Source organism: Salmo salar, chromosome ssa15, assembly GCF_905237065.1.
Source record: "Salmo salar chromosome ssa15, Ssal_v3.1, whole genome shotgun sequence".
Classification (NCBI taxonomy): domain Eukaryota; kingdom Metazoa; phylum Chordata; class Actinopteri; order Salmoniformes; family Salmonidae; genus Salmo; species Salmo salar.
In genome coordinates this window covers 55,112,125-55,132,028 of record NC_059456.1, presented here as the reverse complement: position 1 = coordinate 55,132,028, position 19,904 = coordinate 55,112,125, and the positions used below count along the sequence as shown (strand labels likewise).

The 19,904-nt window shown below is 43.2% G+C and overlaps 1 protein-coding gene across 4 annotated transcripts in view; it reads right to left on the bottom strand.

Annotated features, from left to right (window-relative positions):
* The window catches only part of LOC106571749 (kelch-like protein 29), a 323,412-nt gene that overhangs the window by 8,477 nt on the left and 295,031 nt on the right, over window positions 1-19,904 (bottom strand). For 3 of the 4 annotated variants that reach the window (XM_014145163.2, XM_014145162.2, XM_014145161.2), the window contains 3 exons: window positions 14,877-15,070; window positions 3,235-3,379; window positions 2,525-3,146 (listed from right to left, as the gene is read on the bottom strand). In XM_014145163.2, the coding sequence (XP_014000638.2) occupies window positions 2,525-3,146; window positions 3,235-3,379; window positions 14,877-15,070 (961 nt within the window). The remainder of the gene's footprint in view (window positions 1-2,524; window positions 3,147-3,234; window positions 3,380-14,876; window positions 15,071-19,904) is intronic. The other variant, XM_014145167.2, reaches the window with a different exon arrangement.

The window sequence follows — 19,904 nt, the reverse complement described above, 5'->3', positions numbered from 1 at the left end:
AAAGTTGTGGCAAAATGGCTTAAGGACAACAAAGTCAAGGTATTGGAGAAGCCATCACAAAGCCCTGACCTCAAACCCATAGAAAGTTTTTGGGCAGAACTGAAAAAGCGTGTGCGAGCAAGGAGGCCTACAAACCTGACTCAGTTCCACCAGCTCTGTCATGAGGAATCGGCCAAAATTCACCCAACTTATAGTGGGAAGCTTGTGGAAGGCTACCTGACACGTTTGACCCAAGTTAAATAATTTAAAGGCAATGCTACAAAATACTAATTGAGTGTATATAAACTTCTGACCCACTGGGAATGTGATGAAAGAAATAAAAGCTGAAATAAAACCCTCTCTACTATTATTCTGACATTTCACATTCTTAAAATAAAGTGGTGATCCTTACTAACCTAAGACAGAGAATTTTTACTTGGATTAAATGTCAGGAATTGTCAAAAACTGAGTTTAAATGTGTTTGGCTAAGGTGTGTGTAAACTTCCGACTTCAACTGTAGATATTCCATTAAAAACATCTGCCATTTCCAGCTACAATAGTCATTTACAACATTAACAATGTATTTCTGATCAATTTTATGTTATTTTAATGGACAAAAAATGTGCTTCTCTTTCAAAAACAAGGAAATGTAGAAGTGACCCCAAACTTTTGAATGGTAGCGTGTATGTGTGTGTGTGTGTGTGTGTATATATATATATATATAAACATCACTGCTGTAACCATCCTGTTCATGGTGTAAATATTAATTAATCATCAGAGAGCGAGAGAGAGAGAGGGAGGGAAGCAGAGAAGCAGAGAGAAGCAGAGAGAGAGAGAGAGAGAGAAGCAGAGAGAGAGAGAGAGAAGCAGAGAGAGAGAGAGAGAGAGAGAGAAGCAGAGAGAGAGAGAAGCAGAGAGAGAGAGAGAAGCAGAGAGAGAGAGAGAAGCAGAGAGAGAGAGAGAAGCAGAGAGAGAGAGAGAGAGAAGCAGAGAGAGAGAGAGAAGCAGAGAGAGAGAAGCAGAGAGAGAGAGAGAAGCAGAGAGAGAGAGAGAGAAGCAGAGAGAGAGAGAGAAGCAGAGAGATAGAGAAGCAGAGAGAGATAGAGAAGCAGAGAGAGAGAGAGAAGCAGAGAGAGAGAGAGAAGCAGAAAGAGATAGAGAAGCAGAGAGAGAGAGAGAAGCAGAGAGAGAGAGAGGGAAGCAGAGAGAGAGAGGGAAGCAGAGAGAGAGAGGGAAGCAGAGAGAGAGAGAAGCAGAGAGAGATAGTCTGATCACTGAACTTGTTGCTGTGAGGGGATATTACTTTGTCACATTCTCTCAACATGACAACATCGCTTTCCGAGAGAGATCATAATTAAAATGTGCCTTTGTGGAGGGAGAGAAAAGTTCTGAAAAATATCTTTACAAATTTGCTCATTTGATGTGTGGAACAGAAACAGAGGAGTGTGTGTGTGTGGGGAGGGAGGGAGGATTAACACTTTAGCTATAAACTGATTACAGTTTTGTAATCCCACTGGGGGCTGGAGCAATCTATATTTACATAAAGGTACACACACAGCTGATTAATACACAAACTCACAGCCCAGAAAAACAAACATCACTGAGAGACACACACCATGAGATTATTACATAAAGAGTAAATCCAGTCCGAAAAAAAAGCACGGCTGATCCAGATGGAACACAGTGCTGGCTAAAGCCCAATTTGGCTGTTAAAGATAAACAAGGAGAACTCAGCCAAGGACATGGAAAAGGAAAAATGAAGTGTCCAGTTTAGTTTATAATGACTGCTGGCGCATAGAGCTGAGTGTGTGTGTGTGTGTGTGTGTGTGTGTGTGTGTGTGTGTGTGTGTGTGTGTGTGTGTGTGTGTGTGTGTGTGTGTGTGTGTGTGTGTGTGTGTGTGTGATATCACCTAGCACCAGTCTTATTCAGTCAGACCTAGGTAAAAGCTAAATGTAGTGGAACAGCTGCTGGTGTATGTGGGAATAGTTTAGCAATAATAACCTCTGGATCTCTGTCTTCCCAAATGTATTTCTGAGTATCTGTCTAGGGTGTATCCTATGCACTGGGCCCCAAAGTTTGGGACTATACAGACCTGTGACTTGACTCGGAATATACAGCATTTGATTTCAGACTTGACTCATATTCCTGCTTAATGACTTTGACAAAATGTTTTTTGAGACTGAATAAAACAATTCTAGCAGGATTCCTGTAGGAAGTTTGCATTCCTGTACTGACCCCTAACTTACACAAATTGATGGTGGTGGTTCATACTGCCCCCTACAGAGGTTCATGCTAACCCTTTACCTGCAGAACTGTCGTGAGTGGTTAATACTGGTTCGTATGGGTTCTTACCTGCAGAACTGTCGTGACTGGTTCATATTGGTTCATATGGGTTTGTACCTGCAGAACTGTTGTGAGTGGTTCATATTGGTGCGTATGGGTTCTTACCTGCAGAACTGTCGTGAGTGGTTCATATTGGTTCATATGGGTTTGTACCTGCAGAACTGTCGTGAGTGGTTCATATTGGTTCGTATTGGTTCTTACCTGCAGAACTGTCCGGAGTGGTTCATATTGGTTCGTATGGGTTTGTACCTGCAGAACTGCCGTGAGTGGTTCATATTGGTTCATATGGGTTTGTACCTGCAGAACTGTCGTGAGTGGTTCATATTGGTTCGTATGGGTTCGTACCTGCAGAACTGTCGTGAGTGGTTCATATTGGTTCGTATGGGTTCTTACCTGCAGAACTTCCGTGAGTGGTTCATATTGGTGCGTATGGGTTCTTACCTGCAGAACTGTCGTGAGTGGTTCATATTGGTTCATATGGGTTTGTACCTGTAGAACTGTCGTGAGTGGTTCATATTGGTTCGTATGGGTTCTTACCTGCAGAACTGTCTGGAGTGGTTCATATTGGTTCGTATGGGTTTGTACCTGCAGAAATGCCGTGAGTGGTTCATATTGGTTCATGTGGGTTTGTACCTGCAGAACTGTCGTGAGTGGTTCATATTGGTTCGTATGGGTTCGTACCTGCAGAACTGTCATGAGTGGTTCATATTGGTTCGTATGGGTTCTTACCTGCAGAACTGTCCGGAGTGGTTCATATTGGTTCGTATGGGTTTGTACCTGCAGAACTGCCGTGAGTGGTTCATATGGGTTTGTACCTGCAGAACTGTCGTGAGTGGTTCATATTGGTTCGTATGGGTTCGTACCTGCAGAACTGTCGTGAGTGGTTCATATTGGTGCGTATGGGTTCTTACCTGCAGAACTGTCGTGAGTGGTTCATGTTGGGTCCAGCTTTGATGTTTCCTTTGTCTGGGTCATAGATGGTGATGGCCCGGGCATAGGCTCCTCCCAGAATAAAGATGTGCCCATTCAGAGTGACCGCTGGGGCATACTTATTATCTGGAGAACAAACACAATGAGATGCACGTTAGAAACACCGACAGAAGTGAGGTAGAAGATTGAAAAACGGACAGAAGGGGAGTTAGAAGTTACATGTTCTATCTCTACATGTGTCTGTTTTTAAATACGTATTTTTTTATTTAGTGAATGCAAAGTCCTTTAGCCAAGTGATTGCTTCCGGTCCTGCTGGGTTGATGGTGTGTAGGCGTCCGCTGAGTTTGTAGATTAGACAGACTTCAAGAATGTGGTGCATGGTTTGCTCCACCCCACAGGCACATACTGTAGGGGGCTTGCTTTAATGCCCCATCGTTGGAGGTTGGCAAGGCATGGGCTGGATATGTATGCCAGGACAGGGAGCCAGGAAAGCGGGGTGGATTGCAGTATGCCAGTGATGATGCGCATGGTGGTGTTTAGCTGTATGTCGACTCTGTGTGTGTGTGTGTGTGTGTGTGTGTGTGTGTGTGTGTGTGTGTGTGTGTGTGTGTGTGTGTGTGTGTGTGTGTGTGTGTGTGTGTGTGTGTGTGTGTGTGTGTGTGTGTGTGTGTGTGTGTGTGTGTGTGTGCGCGCGCGACGACCTTGACCAGACAGGTGCATATTACTCTGCTGCTGAGAATGAGAGTGCCGAGGTATGAATGGTGGTGGTAGCAACACCCCATGTTGAGCCAACTTGTTTGGAGATGAGGTTGTTCCTGGTTTTGACCTTGGCTGCTGTTGTCCTCAGGTGCTCCCAGAAGGTGAGTGACCTGTCCAGGGTCACCCCAAGGTATATGGAGGTGGGCTGGTGCTCTAGCTTGTGGTTGTTCATCTGGGTGTTGAGCTCTATAGGCCTTTGCGTTATGGAGATGGAATATACTGGATACAGTTTTTGCTGGGCTTGGTTGGAGTAGCCATTTTTTGCAGTACTGTTCCAGTTTTGCTGTATCCTCATTTAGGGTTTGCTCCAGGGTGTCGAAGTTTGGAGCTTGCGTTGTCAGGCATATGTCGTCAGAAGTATATGAATTTTCGGAAGGTGTTTTCTGGGAGGCCATTTGTGTAGAGGTTGAACAGAGGCCAGCACTGTGCCTTGGGGGAGACTGTTGGTATGCATCTTCCATGTACTCTTTGAATCTCTGAGGTGGACTCTGAAACATCTATTGCTCAATAGTGTGATGATTTGGATTAACTAATAGGGGAGGGACCGTGACTGCTTCAGGAGGAAGCCAGTGCGCCAAATGCTATCATAGGCAGCTGTGACGTCAAGAAAGACAGCTTGTTTTGAGGTTTTTCTGGAAGCCATTTTTGATGTAGGTGTTAGAGGAACAATTCCACCCCAAAACTACTGGTATTTGTTTCATTAGTCCATTTTCTTATTAATTAGTCCCAAAATGTTCTACATGTCAGAATTTTGCATCATACCGGCTGTATTTTTGTATTTTGAAAGTTCTTTATCTTAAAAACTTGATTGCTGACATGCAAAACATTTTGGGACTATACCAACAATGGACTAATGAAACAAATACCAAAAGATCGTTTTTGAAATAGAAAACAGACACATGGAGGTAGAAGTGTAATATCAACAAAGGGAGAGAACTGAAGAGACACAAACAAAGAGAAAATAAACAGCCAGAAAGAGAAATACACTATACAAGTATGTGGACACCCCTTGAAATTAGTGGATTTGGCTATTTCAGCCACACCCGTTCCTGAGAAGTGTATACAATCGAGCACACAGCCATGCAATCTCCATAGTAAAACACTGGCAGTAGAACGGCCTTACTGAAGAGCTCAGTGACTTAACGTGGCACCGTCATAGGATACCACCTTTCCAACAAGTCAGTTCGTCAAATTTCTGCCCTGCTAGACATAACTAGGTCAACTGTAAGTGCTGTTACTGTGAAGTGGAAATGTCTAGGAGCAACAATGGCTCAGCCGCGAAGTGGTAAGCCACACAAGCTCACAGAATGGGACTGGCGAGTGCTAAAGCGCATAGCACGTAAAAAGTCTGTCCTCGGTTGCAACACTCACTACCGATTTCCAAACTGCCTCTGGAAGTAAAGTCAGCGCAATAACTGTTAGTTGGGAGTTTCATGAAATGGGTTTCCATGGCCGAGATCACCATGTGCAATGCCAAGCTTCAGCTGGAGTGGTGTAAAGCTCGCCGCCATTGGTCTCTGGAGCAGTGGAAACACATTCTCTAGGTTGATGAATCATGGGTTTGGCGCATGCCAGGAGAACACTACCTGACCCAGTGCATAGTGCCAACTGTAAAGTTTGGTAGAGGAGGCTGTTTTTCATGGTTTGGGCTAGGCCCCCTTAATTCCAGTGAAGGAAAATCTTAAGGCTACAGTATACAATGACATTATAGACAATTCTGTGCTTCCAACATTGTCGCAAAAGTTTGGGGAAGGCCCTTTCCTGTTTCAGCATGACAATGCCCCCGTGCACAAAGAGAGGTCCATACAGAAATGGTTTGTCGAGATCTGTATGGAAGAATTTGACTGGCCTGCACAGAGCCCTGACCTTATAACTCCATTGAACACCTTTGGGATGAATTAGACAGCCGACTGCAAGCCAGGCCTAATCGCCCAACACCCGACCCCACTAATGCTCTTTTGGCTGAATCTAAGCAAGTCCCCGCAGCAATGTAACATCTAACATCCAGGACCTATATAATAGGTGGTGTCAGAGGAAAGCCCATAAAATTGTCAGAGACTCCAGTCACCCAAGTCATAGACTGTTTTCTCTGCTACTGCACGGCAAGTGGTACCAGAGCGCCAAATCTAGGACCAAACAGCTTCTACCCCCAAGCCATAAGACTGCTGAACAATTAATCAAATGGCCACCGGACTATTTACATTGATGACACTGCTGCTACTGGCTTTTTACTATCTATGTATAGTCACTTCACCCTACCTACATGTACAAATTACCTCAACTAACCTGTACCCCCGAACACTGACTCGGTACCGGTAACCCCTGTATATAGCATCGTTGTTATTTTATTGTGTTAATTTTTATTATTTATATACTTAAGTTTATTTGGTAAATATTTTCTTAACTCTTCTTAATCTGCACTGTTGGTTAAGGGCTTGTAAGTAAGCATTTCACGGTAAGGTCTACACTGTATTCGGCGCATGTGACAAATAAAGTTTGATTTGATCGAGTGGAAAGCCTTCCCAAAAGGGTGGAGGCTGTTATAGCAGCAAATGGTGGACCCAATTCCTTATTAATGCCCATGATTTTGGAATGAGACGTTCAACGAGCAGGTGTCCACATACTTTTGGTCATGTAGTGTAGAATTTTATAAGCCAGGGATAGATAGAAGTTGAAAACACAGATGAGATGAGCTAGAATGAAAACCAGGCAAAACCAAATAGAAGTTACTGTTTCAATTGTATTATCCTCATTGCAGAATCTCCCCGGCTATAATGGCATCATTTTGTTTTCCATGTCACCTTCTGTCTAGAGCTGCATGCAAAATCACATCTACATTCCTCTTATCACTTCCTTGAGTGCGAGGCTCGAGATTAAAAATACTACGGTTTGGGGAATTTTACAGTGAACGGATAACAATTGAAATAGCAGAATTCATGAATCAGCTTGACGTTATTGTTTGTGCTCCAACTGTGTTTATACCTGGTTCCAATATAAAGGACTTAAGTCTCAATAATTTACTATTGGATTACACCCTATGGCAATCCTCTGTGTGTGTGTGTGTGTGTGTATGTGTGTGCGCCCCCCCTATATATATATATATATATATATATATATATTTGGAAGTTGGAAGTCTAGATACACACATTAAAACTAGTTTTTCAACCACTCCACAAATTTCTTGTTAACAAACCATAGTTTTGGCAAGTCGGTTAGGACATCTACTTTGTGCATGACACAAGTAATTTTTCCAACAATTGTTTACAGACAGATTATGTTTGGAGGAAAAAGGGGGAGGCTTGCAAGCCGAAGAACACCATCCCAACCGTGAAGCACGGGGGGGGGGCAGCATCATGTTGTGGGGGTGATTTGCTGCAGGAGGGACTGCTGTACTTCAGGAACATTATGTGGATATATTGAAGCAACATCTCAAGACATCAGTCAGGAAGTTAAAGCTTGGTCGCAAATGGGTCTTCCAAATGGACAATGACCCCAAGCATACTTCCAAAGTTGTGGCAAGTTGTGGCAAAATGGCTTAAGGACAACAAAGCCAAGGTATTGGAGTGGCCATCACAAAGCCCTGACCTCCATCCCATAGAAAATTTGCGGGCAGAACTGAAAAAGCGTGTGCAAGCAAGGAGGCCTACAAACCTGACTCAGTTACACCAGCTCTGTCAGGAGGAATGGGCCAAAATTCACCCAACTTATTGTGGGTAGCTTGAAGGCTACCCAAAACGTTTGACCCAAGTTAAACAATTTAAAGGCAATGCTAACAAATACTAAATGAGTGTATGTAAACTTCTGACCCACTGGAAATGTGATGAAATAAATCCTTATTCTGACATTTCACATTATTAAAATAAAGTAGTTATCCCAACTGACCTAAGACAGGGAATTTTTACTTAAACTGAGTTTAAATGTATTTGGCTAAAGTGTATGTAAACTTCTGACTTCAATATATATATATACACATTTATTTTTTATTTTTTTTAATTTACAGAAAAAGTCCTGTGCATGGATTGAAAATGTGAGGAATGAGTGAGGATATTGCATATAATGTAATCTGCTACTGCATGGAGAAAATTGGAAAAACAAATGGGGACAGACTTCTACAGTCTTCCTGTGGAAACAATCATACACAAAACACCCTGGGTAGGGTAGGAATTTAATCAAACTCCCATGCAGAAACCTTACACTGTGAATAAAGTTTCAAACAATGTAATAGTTGTGTATTAATGTGCCTAGACCTTTGCAACGACCTCTACCTCGCTTCTGACCCCCCCCCTTTCCTCCTTAAGGCACACATGTACGCACGCACACACGCTTGTCGAAGACCTATCAATGTACCTCACACTCTGACAGAGCAATCGTCTCCTAAACGATTACAGCTGGCCAATTTATGACATCATGAATAATGCACACCCATCCCAGCGTAGCGTTTTGTTTTTCACCTCCATCCACCATGTCCACACACACACGCCACATCCCCTCCAGTGCCCATAAAGCAGGATGTGTTTAATTAAAATGCCATTTTGCCAGGCGTGACTGACGACAGCCGTTCAGCCGTCCCGCTCTCTTTCACTCTATCCCCCTCTCGCTCTGTGACACTCAGAAACCTAGGCCTGTCACTATCAGTGACACAACGTGGCTGCCATGTCTGCGTGTGTGCAAGTGTGTGTCAGTCACAGAAGGTTTTGTATTAACTGTCTCCAGAGACAGAATGCAAAGCTATTCCCTTGGGACTGCTGTTCTACTGATCTGCTTTACCAACAGAAACACTTTTCCCAGCCTCAGATGAGCCCCTCTAATGTCTGAATATTAAGCTCATTGAGCACTATATTAAAAGCAGCGGCGGTCAGTGCCGTTTAAGATGGGGGAGGACAATTTCTATTTTCATGAGCATGGCCTTATTTCTATTACAGCATATTGGATGACTTTCATTCATATTCCATTCACCCAGTTCAATGTAACATCGATTAGGCTAATACATGATAATAACATTTTCCCTATATGCATCATGAGGTTGCTACAACCTAGCCTAGGAATGAAAGTTTACAAAGTAGGTGCACACAGGTCGAAATAAAAATTTGAGGTGACAGACAGTGACATTCAATACCGCCTTGCACGCTCTTGCCTGCATCTAGTTGATATAGGGTGTAATCATCCATCGTCCAACAGTTGCAAACTAGAGTTTCTATTGGACAAATTCAGGTATGATTATCCCTGTTTTGTTCCGTTTGCTTCCGTTTAAGAAACGTTTTTCAACAGAAACGGCGGAATGTATACACACCCCTGATCCCGCGTAAACAGAGTTCACTTTCATAGCAGCCATGTCGTATTCCTTCTCTTCCCTTCGCTTGTGGACTTCAATGCACAACACATCAGCTGTTATGTAACCAGGCGAAAAAAGCTTTCCAAGTCAAACCACTACACACAGCCTACATCGCTGTCACCATATTAGCTAAAGTAACGTCATAGTCAGCATAGCTAATATAACTAACGCGTTAGTAAACCCGCTACAATCATGCAGTATCATTTGTGTACAGTCAGTAAGCAGTTACACCGGCGGGCCCCGGTGGCAATAAATTTGTAAAACCAAAAGCTTACCTTGAATTGGAAGAGTTCCAGAGTTGTGTTGGAAAGTCATAGCCAGCTAGCTAACATAACATACCTCTTTTTGAGCAGGGTGTTTCAGTAGGCTAAACTAGCTAGCTGCATTTGCTAGCTAAGTAAGTGAAAGTGAAAAAAATGACAAAATCTCTCTATTTCTCTCTTGCTTCTTCATTTTAGAAGAAAGGAATTGATGCAAACTGTTCAACTATTGTCTTTCTCTCTCTGAATCAACTACTCACCCCGTTTTATATACTGCAGTGCTAGCTAGCTGTAGCTTATACTTTCAGTACTAGATTTATTTGATTGGGTGGACAACATGCCAGTTCATGCTGCAAGAGCTCATAGGTTGGAGGACGTCCTCTGGAAGTTGTCATAATTACTGTGTAAGTCTAACGAAAGGGATGAGAACCATGAGCCTCCTAGGTTTTGTATTAAAGTCAATGTACCCAGAGGAGGACGGAAGCTAGCTGTCCTCCGGCTACACCATGGTGCTACCCTACAGAGTGCTGTTGAGGCTACTGTAGACCTTCTTTGCAAAATAGTCTGTTTTATCAGTTATTTGGCGATGTGATTATATTTCGTATAGTTTTATCTAAAAAAGGATATTTCACTGAGGAGGATGGTCCTCCCCTTCCTCCTTTCAGGAGCCCCCACTGATTAAAAGTGCCTTATATACTATACGTAATATTTTTATATACGTAGGAAAAGCTCAAAGGCAGATATCAGTAGTAGTGAGTCATATAAAGCAGAAAGAGCACCTTTTTTCACTTCTAACTCTTCCTTGTTTCACATCTGACCACAGGAGTCAACAGATGTGTTTTCCACATGTACGAAATTAATATCTGTCTAACATGAAACCAGTGTCTCATATCTGGTCCAACTCTCAACACTGTCATTGTTTCCTCTCCTTAGTCCAGCAGCAGCTGGAGTAAATGATGGTAACTGATACCAATCTTAGTCACTACCGGAGTGATCTCATACATCACACGAACAAAGCCTGATAAGATTGGACTCTGATTAGACTACAAAGGACTGAGGAGCAGACATCACAAAATAACTACAGTGTTAGTTTACTGGATAGAGAGGTACAGTCACAGATCAAGTCATGCAGTCATTGACAGTGGTTCCACTACAGCACATGTAAACATTTAGACAAACACTAGTCTCTTCTTAGTGATTTAAGCCTATGATTTCATTCTGGCCCTTCAGAATGACTACAGGGGAATGGGACAATGAATCCTCAGTTTACTGAGCCAAGAGACTAGATAAGACTCAATCACAGGAATGATTTCTTAAGGTTAACTATTCCCATGTTGTTTCCTGTTATTTCCTGTTATTGTTGCCTGACAACTCACCCTGAATTTAACTCAGCTGCTCTGACGATCGCTACATACATTCAGTCTGAATCTGCCATCCTCGAAGTCGTTTGTGCTGACGTCAAAATGAGGGGCGTTGTACAGCAATTGCAGCACAGGAGGTTGGTGGCACCTTACTTGGGGAGGATAGGCTCGTGGTAATGGCTGGAGCGGAATAGGTGGAATGGTAACAAATACATGAAACACGTGGTTTGATAACATTCGCTCCGCTCCAGCCATTATTATGAGCTGTCCTCTCCTCAGCAGCCTCCAATGAACTGGAGGAACGCAAATCCAGACTCATCGCAGAGCGGAAACAATAGCGGGCGTGACGTTTGGCCGGAGCAATGTGGATGGGTAGTCAGGCCACTGTTATTGTGTAACAAGAGGAAAATAGAAGTAAGACGTAACTAAGGTTTTGTTGTCAGGTAGATTATAATACTCATCACCCGGAAATCATGATTGTTCAGAGGGCATCCAAATCACTTTAAATGTCACTATGTCTCATGTAATTGTGCACAATAATTGTTTTGGATCAATTCTCTGATGTAGCAATCTAGGGCCAATACTGACTCTCTCTCTCCCCCCCTCGCTCTCCTTCTCCCCATCCCTTTCTCTCACCCATCTCTCTCTCCCTCTCTCGCTCTCTCCCCATCCATCTCCCCCTCTTTCTCTCTCTCCCCCATCTCTCTCTCTCGCCCCATCTCTCTCTCTCGCCCCATCTCTCTCTCTCTTGCTCTCTCTCTCTCTCCCCCATCCCCCTCTCTCAATTCAATTCCATTCAAAAGGCTTTATTGGCATGGGAAACATACGTGAAATAAATAAAAAATTAACAGTAAACATTACTCACAAAAGTTTCAAATGTCATTATTTCTACATACAGTGTCGTAGAAATGTGCAAGTAGTTAAAGTACAAAAGGGAAAATAAATAAACATAAATATGGGTTGTATTTATAATGGTGTTTGTTCTTCCCTGGTTGCCCTTTTCTTGTGGCAACAGGTCACACATCTTGCTGCTGTTGGCATTTCACCTAATAGATATGGGAGTTTTTCAACATTTTATTTGTTTTTCTAATTATTTGTGGGTCTGTGTAATCTGAGGGAAATATGTGCTTCTAATATGGTCAAATATTTGGCAGGAGGTTAGGAAGTGCAGCTCAGTTTCCACCTCATTTTGTGGACAGTGTGCACATAGCCTGTCATCTCGAGTGCCAGGTCTGCCTATGGCGGCCTCTCTCAATATCAAGGCTATGCTCACTGAGTCTGTACACAGTCAAAGCTTTTCCTTATTTTTAGGTCAGTCACAGTGGTCAGGTATTCTACCACTGTGTACTCTGTTTAGGGCCAAATAGCATTTTAGTTTACTTTGTTTTTTGTTCATTCTTTCCAATGTGTCAAGTAATTACCTTTTTGTTTTCTCATGATTTGTTTGAGTCTAATTGTGTTGCTGTCCTGTGGCTCTGTACGGTCTGTTTGTGAACAGAGCCCCAGGACCACCTTGCTTAGGGGACTGTTCTCTAGGTTAATCTCGCTATAGGTGATGGCTTTGTTATGGAAGGTTTGGGAATTGCTTATTTTTAGGTGGTTGTACAATTTAACATCTCTTTTCTGGATTTTGATAATTAGTGGGTACCGTCCTAATTCTGCTCTGCAGGCATTATTTGGTGTTTTACGTTGTACACGGAGGATGTTTCTTCAGAGTTCTGCATGCAGTCTCAATTTGGTGTTTGTCCCATTTTGTGAATTCTTGGTTGGTGAGCGGACCCCAGACCTTACAACCATAAAGGGCAATGTGTTCTATAACTGATTCAAGTACATTTAGCCAGATCCTAATTGGGATGTTGAATTTTATGTTCCTTTTCATAGCATAGAAGGCCCTTCTTGCCTTGTCTCTCAGATCGGTCACAGCTTTATGGAAGTTACCTGTGGTGCTGATGCTTAGGCTGAGGTATGTATATTTTTTGTGTGCTCTAGGGCAACAGTGTCTAGATGGAATTTGTATTTGTGTTCCTGGCAACTGGATCTTCTCTTGAACACCATTATTTTTGTCTTACTTCTGGACCCAGGTCTGACAGAATCTGTGCAGAAGACCTAGGTGCTGCTGTGGGCCCTCTTTGGTTGGGGACAGAAGCACCAGGTCATCAGCAAACAGTAGACATTTGATTCTAGTAGGGTGAGGCCGGGTGCTGCAGACTGTTCTAGTGCCCTTGCCAATTCATTGATATCAATTTTGAAGAGGGAGAGGTGCTCAAGCTGCATCCTTGTCTCACCCCATTGCACTGTGGAAACAAATTGTTGTGTTGTTTTGCCAATTTTAAACCGCACACTTGTTTGTGTACATGGATTTTATAATGTTGTATGTTTTTCCTCCCAACACCACTTTCCATCAATTTATATAGCAAACCATCATACCATATTGAGTCAAAAGTCTTTTTGAAATCAACAAAGCATGAGAAGACTTTTCCTTTGTTTTGCCCACCCTAATTTCAATTAGGGTGGGCAGGGTGTATACGTGGTCTGTCGTACGGTAATTTGGTAAAAAGCCATGTTTTTGCTGTTTGTTCTTTGTTATAGAGCTAAAAAGATTGGAGACATGGTTTATCCATACATCTCCATTTTGGATAGATAACTCTTCGTGTTGTTTGTTTAGTGATGTTCCAATTTTCCCAGAAGTGGTTAGATTCTGCAATTACATTGAGCTGATTTCTGACGCGCTGTTCTTCCTTTTTATTTCTGTATTGTTTTAGTGATTCCCCATTGTGAAGGCATAGGCTCAGGTTTTCTGGTTTCTAGGTTTCTCAATTTCTTTGTTAGATTTTTGCATTCTTCATCAAACCATTTGTCATTGTTGTTCATTTTCTTAGGTTGCCTGCTTGAAATGTTCAGATTTGATAGGGGAGCTGAAAGATCAAATATACTGTTAATGCTCTCTCACACACACACACACACACACACACACACACACACACACACACACACACACACACACACACGATTAGTGACTGCCTGAGATAACTTAACAGCTTGGGTATGAATGTGTGGCAGCGTCTGTCAATCTAATAGTGTGTGTGTTCCTGCATGTGTATTTATGTTCCTGCATGTGTGTGAAAACAGGAAATAGCCAGTTGATAAGTGTTTGGAAAAGCCATTTGCAGCTCATGCTGGGGAGAGGGGCCCAAACAGATAATGAGAATCTGGTTATACCCAGGGTATACAGGCTGCTATCCTCCTCTCTCTACTCCCGTCCTCTTCTTCCTCTCCTCTCTGCCCTAAATCTCTGCTCCTGTCATTAACAGATGCACCCCTCTATCCCCTGTCAGTTACATCATACACCCCCCCCTATCTATCCCCGTCCCTCTCCCCCTCTCTCTCTCTCCCTCCCTCGGATGTATTTCTGCTGCATGCCTAGGCCCGGGGGTACTGTAGGATTAGATAAGGTGGTGTCTGTGTGTGTGTGTGTGTGTGTGTGTGTGTGTGTGTGTGTGTGTGTGTGTGTGTGTGTGTGTGTGTGTGTGTGTGTGTGTGTGTGTAAATGGAAGGGGACGGTGAGGTAGTCTGAACTGTGCTCTCAACCCTCTTTACATTTCTGACATCTCCGCCATTCCCTCACTGTTCAGTTCAGTTTATTATAGTTAGAGCAGAAGCTAGAGTACTCCCTTATGGAAAAACCACACCAATTTCACGTGATCAAATGTGAATTGTTCCAAAATCACACGTTTTCATGTGATCTCATGTGTAGTTAATGTGATAACGTGTGGTAACATGCACATCAACATATGATAACATGAAACTACACGTGAAAACATTTGATCACATGAGAAGTGTTCCAAAAACACACAGGTGAAATCAGGTGCTTTTTCTTTAAGGGCTGTTACAGTTACAGTATTGACTCTTACCTATCATGGGTGACTCTATGAAGCTCCAGGAGTTGGTCTGAGGGACGTATGACTGCAGTACTCCCGCCGATCGGCCCGCCTCGTTCACCCCTCCAAACACATACACCTTCTCCCCGCACACCGTGGCTGCTGCAGAGTGCACCGGCTTGGGGAGCGGGGAGACAGTCTCCCACTGGTTGGTTATGGTGTCATACCTATGGAGAGGAGAGGGACAAGGACTGGTTAGTGATGGTTCATACCTCATGCCAACACACAGAACAGAGGGAGAAGGAGAGATAATTAACATGTTGTTATTTCACCTGCAAGGCATTTTTCAATACATTTCAAATGTGTATTTAGAAACTGCAGTATTACATAGCAATATGCTAGCTTGGACAGTTTGGACATGACACAGAGTTCCCTGGCAACGACTTCAAGACCAAACCCATACACACCAAGGTGACAAGGGCTGACACCATGACTGTTGGCCCCGTCTGTTGGTACAACATGTCCCTGTCTGTTTGCATGTGTGTGAATGAAGTAAATTACAGACCAATTGGTTGGAGGAGTGAAATGCAATCATGTCAGAGAGCATAAGTGTGAAACCACATCCATCATGTGTTTAGTGTTTGTCAATACTGTGGATGTTGGTGAGGAGGAGAGCCAAGGTCACTGGGGGAGCTATTTACAAGACAGAGACTGAATCAGGCCATAAACAAACATTAACTGCAAAAAGAAATGATTTTAAACTGAGGAGTATGTGTCAGATGACACATGAGTTTGTTTATTTACTCTGAAGATTACACATGGAGCGAATCCTCTGATATCATAAACAGAAAAACTGTTGATCTTGGGAGGCAAGCTGCCTGTCAAAAATGTATGTATGTATGTATGTATGTATGTATGTATGTATGTATGTATGTATGTATGTATGTATGTATGTATGTATGTATGTATGTATGTATGTACAGTGGGGAGAACAAGTATTTGATAACCTGCTAAATCGGCAGTGTTTCCTACTTACAAAGCATGTAGAGGTCTGTCAAAACTCCAGAAAATCACATTGTATGATTTTTAAGTAATTAATTTGCATTTTATTGCATGACATAAGTATTTGATCACCGACCAACCAGTAAGAATTCCGGCTCTCACAGAATTCCTGTTCTCCACTCATTACCTGTATTAACTGCACCTGTTTGAACTCGTCACCTGTCCACACACTCAATCAAACAGACTCCAACCTCTCCACAATGGCCAAGACCAGAGAGCTGTGTAAGGACATCAGGGATAAAATTGTAGACCTGCACAAGGCTGGGATGGGCTACAGGACAATAGGCAAGCAGCTTGGTGAGAAGGCAACAACTGTTGGCGCAATTATTAGAAAATGGAAGAAGTTCAAGATGACGGTCAATCTCCCTCGGTCTGGGGCTCCATGCAAGATCTCACCTCGTGGGGCATCAATGATCATGAAGAAGGTGAGGGATCAGCCCAGAACTACACGGCAGGACCTGGTTTATGACCTGAAGAGAGCTGGGACCACAGTCTCAAAGAAAACCATTAGTAACACACTACGCCGTCATGGATTAAAATCCTGCAGCGCACGCAAGGTCCCCCTGCTCAAGCCAGCGCATGTCCAGGCCCGTCTGAAGTTTGCCAATGACCATCTGGATGATCCAGAGGAGGAATGGGAGAAGGTCATGTGGTCTGATGAGACAAAAATAGAGCTTTTTGGTCTAAACTCCACTCGCCGTGTTTGGAGGAAGAAGAAGGATGAGTACAACCCCAAGAACACCATCCCAACCGTGAAGCATGGAGGTGGAAACATCATTCTTTGGGGATGCTTTTCTGCAAAGGGGACAGGACGACTGCACCGTATTGAGGGGAGGATGGATGGGGCCATGTATCGTGAGATCTTGGCCAACAACCTCCTTCCCTCAGTAAGGGGTCGTGGCTGGGTCTTCCAGCATGACAACGACCCGAAACACACAGCCAGGGCAACTAAGGAGTGGCTCCGTAAGAAGCATCTCAAGGTCCTGGAGTGGCCTAGCCAGTCTCCAGACCTGAACCCAATAAAACATCTTTGGAGGGAGCTGAATGTCCGTATTGCCCAGCGACAGCCCTGAAACCTGAAGGATCTGGAGAAGGTCTGTATGGAGGACTTGGCCAAAATCCCTGCTGCAGTGTGTGCAAACCTGGTCAAGAACTACAGGAAATGTATGATCTCTGTAATTGCAAACAAAAGTTTCTGTACCAAATACTAAGTTCTGCTTTTCTGATGTATCAAATACTTATGTCATGCAATAAAATGCAAATTATTTACTTAAAAATCATACAATGTGATTTTCTGGATTTTTGTTTTAGATTCCGTCTCTCACAGTTGAAGTGTACCTATGATAAAAATTACAGACCTCTACATGCTTTGTAAGTAGGAAACACTGCCAATTTTGCAGGTTATCAAATACTTGTTCTCCCCACTGTATGTATGTATGTATGTATGTATGTATGTATGTATGTATGTATGTATGTATGTATGCATGCACAGTTGAAGTCAGAAGTTTACATACACTTAGGTTGGAGTCATTAATTCACAGTACAGACACATTGGGTCTACTGACATCCATGAGAGAGAAAGAGAGAGAGAAAGGGGGGACGGGGGACTGGGGAGTGTATGTGCGAGGTGTGTGTGTTTAGGGAAAAAAAACGTATGGAAGTAGAAGGTTATCAGTGCTATTCAGGTCTCCATCTCGTCTTCATCTCTCGTACCCTGGAGGAGGAAGTGTTGGGCTGTTTGGAGGTCAGCGCCAGCAGAGTTACTGTCGCAGAGTGATTACATCACACACTGAACAACTGAGGCTGTGGTTAGGTTTGGGGTTAGGGCTGGAGATAAGGCTAGGGTCAGGGTACGTCCAAGGTTAGGGTTAAAGGGTTGGGGTCATCCACCTCTCTACAGTAAAACCCTATCTAAATTGTTGCTGGTGTTAAGCCTTCTGCAGGTAGTCTGTAGTTTATCCACCATAACAATAGCAGCCCAGACAGCCTAACTGAGAATAAATAAGGCTATGGTAAATGGGGTTTAATAGAGGTTAGCTTGCCAAGAATGGTGTGTGTATATGTGTGCGTGTGTCTATATGTGTGTGTTTGTGTGTGTGTGTTGTAGTAGAGTGCTAAGCTCCAGATTATGACACACACACTCTCTCTCCCAGTCTCAGTTACAGCAGAGATGACAAGATAATGTGTGATATGTCCTGGGGAAAAACAACACTGATCTGTGCCTCGACTCAGACCTTTACTGTTCATTCGCACAATGAAGGTCACTGACATAGGAAACATGAGACGGAAAGAGCGATGGAGGAAAGAGAAGGGGATGGAGAGAGTGTAGTAGAGAGAGAGAGAGGGGGCATCTCTATGGAACATGTTCTTTCTCTGCATGCGTTCCATCTCACCAAAATTCTCTCTCCACACCTCCACTCATGTGTTTCTCTCATGCGGAGGTAAAGTTAGAGCAGCAGTTGGCCACCTGTGATTTTACTATAAAGACACTTGAAGCAGTGTGATGCTGTGCGTGTATGTGTGTTTGATACCGACAGCTTTTTAAATCACAATGTGCAGTCACCCCGTCATGCTAAATGAGAGTTTGTGTGTGTGTGTTTCTGTGTTCCACGGGTCAGAGCTTGTTAATTGCCTCATCACTGTGTGACGTTAGAATCCTACAGTCTCACTTTGGTGTCCAAGCAGGGCTGGCTTTAGCCTTTTTAGCCCTAAGACAGATTTTGTTGGGGGGCCCCCCCACCTCACACAAAAACATTTAGTGGCCCCCCTCTTTCATGTCCTGCAATTTTACACATTTTGCCACGGGGGGTAGATAAATGTTTGCAGTTTTAAAGCTAATTTCCTGCAATTCTACACATTTTGTAATTACTTTTGTTAAGATGAAATCTGAATGACTAACAAAATCAATGGGGGCCCCCTGGAGATCAGGGACCCTTGGCACGTGCCCTGCGTGCCCGGTTGGTATTCGGCATTACTGCAAGTTTAGGTAGCTGGCTAGACTAACCAATCTAAAAATTCACTGACATGGCTAATTGAGTGACTGTCAGTGACTGACATAAGAGAAAAACTGCTGATGCACAACCACATTTCTAAATTGCACCTGGTGTATTCTACTATTCTAACTCGCAATAGTAATTTAAGACCCGGACAGAGTTCCTAGGGGGTGCTACAGGGCCCTAAGCGACGGCTTATGTCGCTTATGCCTGGAACCGGCACAGTGTGTGTGTGTACTGTAAAGGGGTTGCTGTGAATTTGACAGTAACTTACAGGCAGATCATTGGCAAGTAAGTTACTGTATTTCATATTACAGTACACCTACTGTAATATAAATACAGTAGCAAAGCAAGTACTGTGTAATGACACAGTACAATACTGTGGAATTATAAATGCTACCATAATCGTAATGAATGAATGAATGAATGAATGAATGAATGAAATGAGGGGATTGGGGTTTGTATTTCACAGTATTTTGCTGTAATTACATGGAAATGTTGCAAGTAGGTTGGCTCCAAGATAATGTGTTTTAACATTAAAGCATACAGTATCAACTAATATTTGGTGTTTTACACTCAGTGTAGATGAAAGGGAGGAGAGCTGTTAAGGAATGATTTTTAAGCCTTGAGACAATTGAGACATGGATTGTGTATGTGTGCCATTCAGAGGGTGAGACAAAATATTTAAGTGCCTTTGAATGGGGTATGGTATTAGGTGCCAGGCGCACCGGTTTGAGTATGTCAAGATCTGCAAAGCTGCTGGGTTTTTCACGCTCAACAGGGGGGGATTTAGCGTGCAACTCAATATTAGGAAGGTGTTCCTAATGTTTGATATACTCAGTGTATATCACGTCTACTTCTAGAGGCCTTAACAAAGGCTTCCAAACAGGCAGTGACTACAAGGCATAACAGACCAAAAGGACATGGTAAAATGCTTAACAATTAAAGCAGAGGCGGCTAGTGGAAGGAGCCATAGGAGGACAGGCTCATTGTAATGGCTGGAATG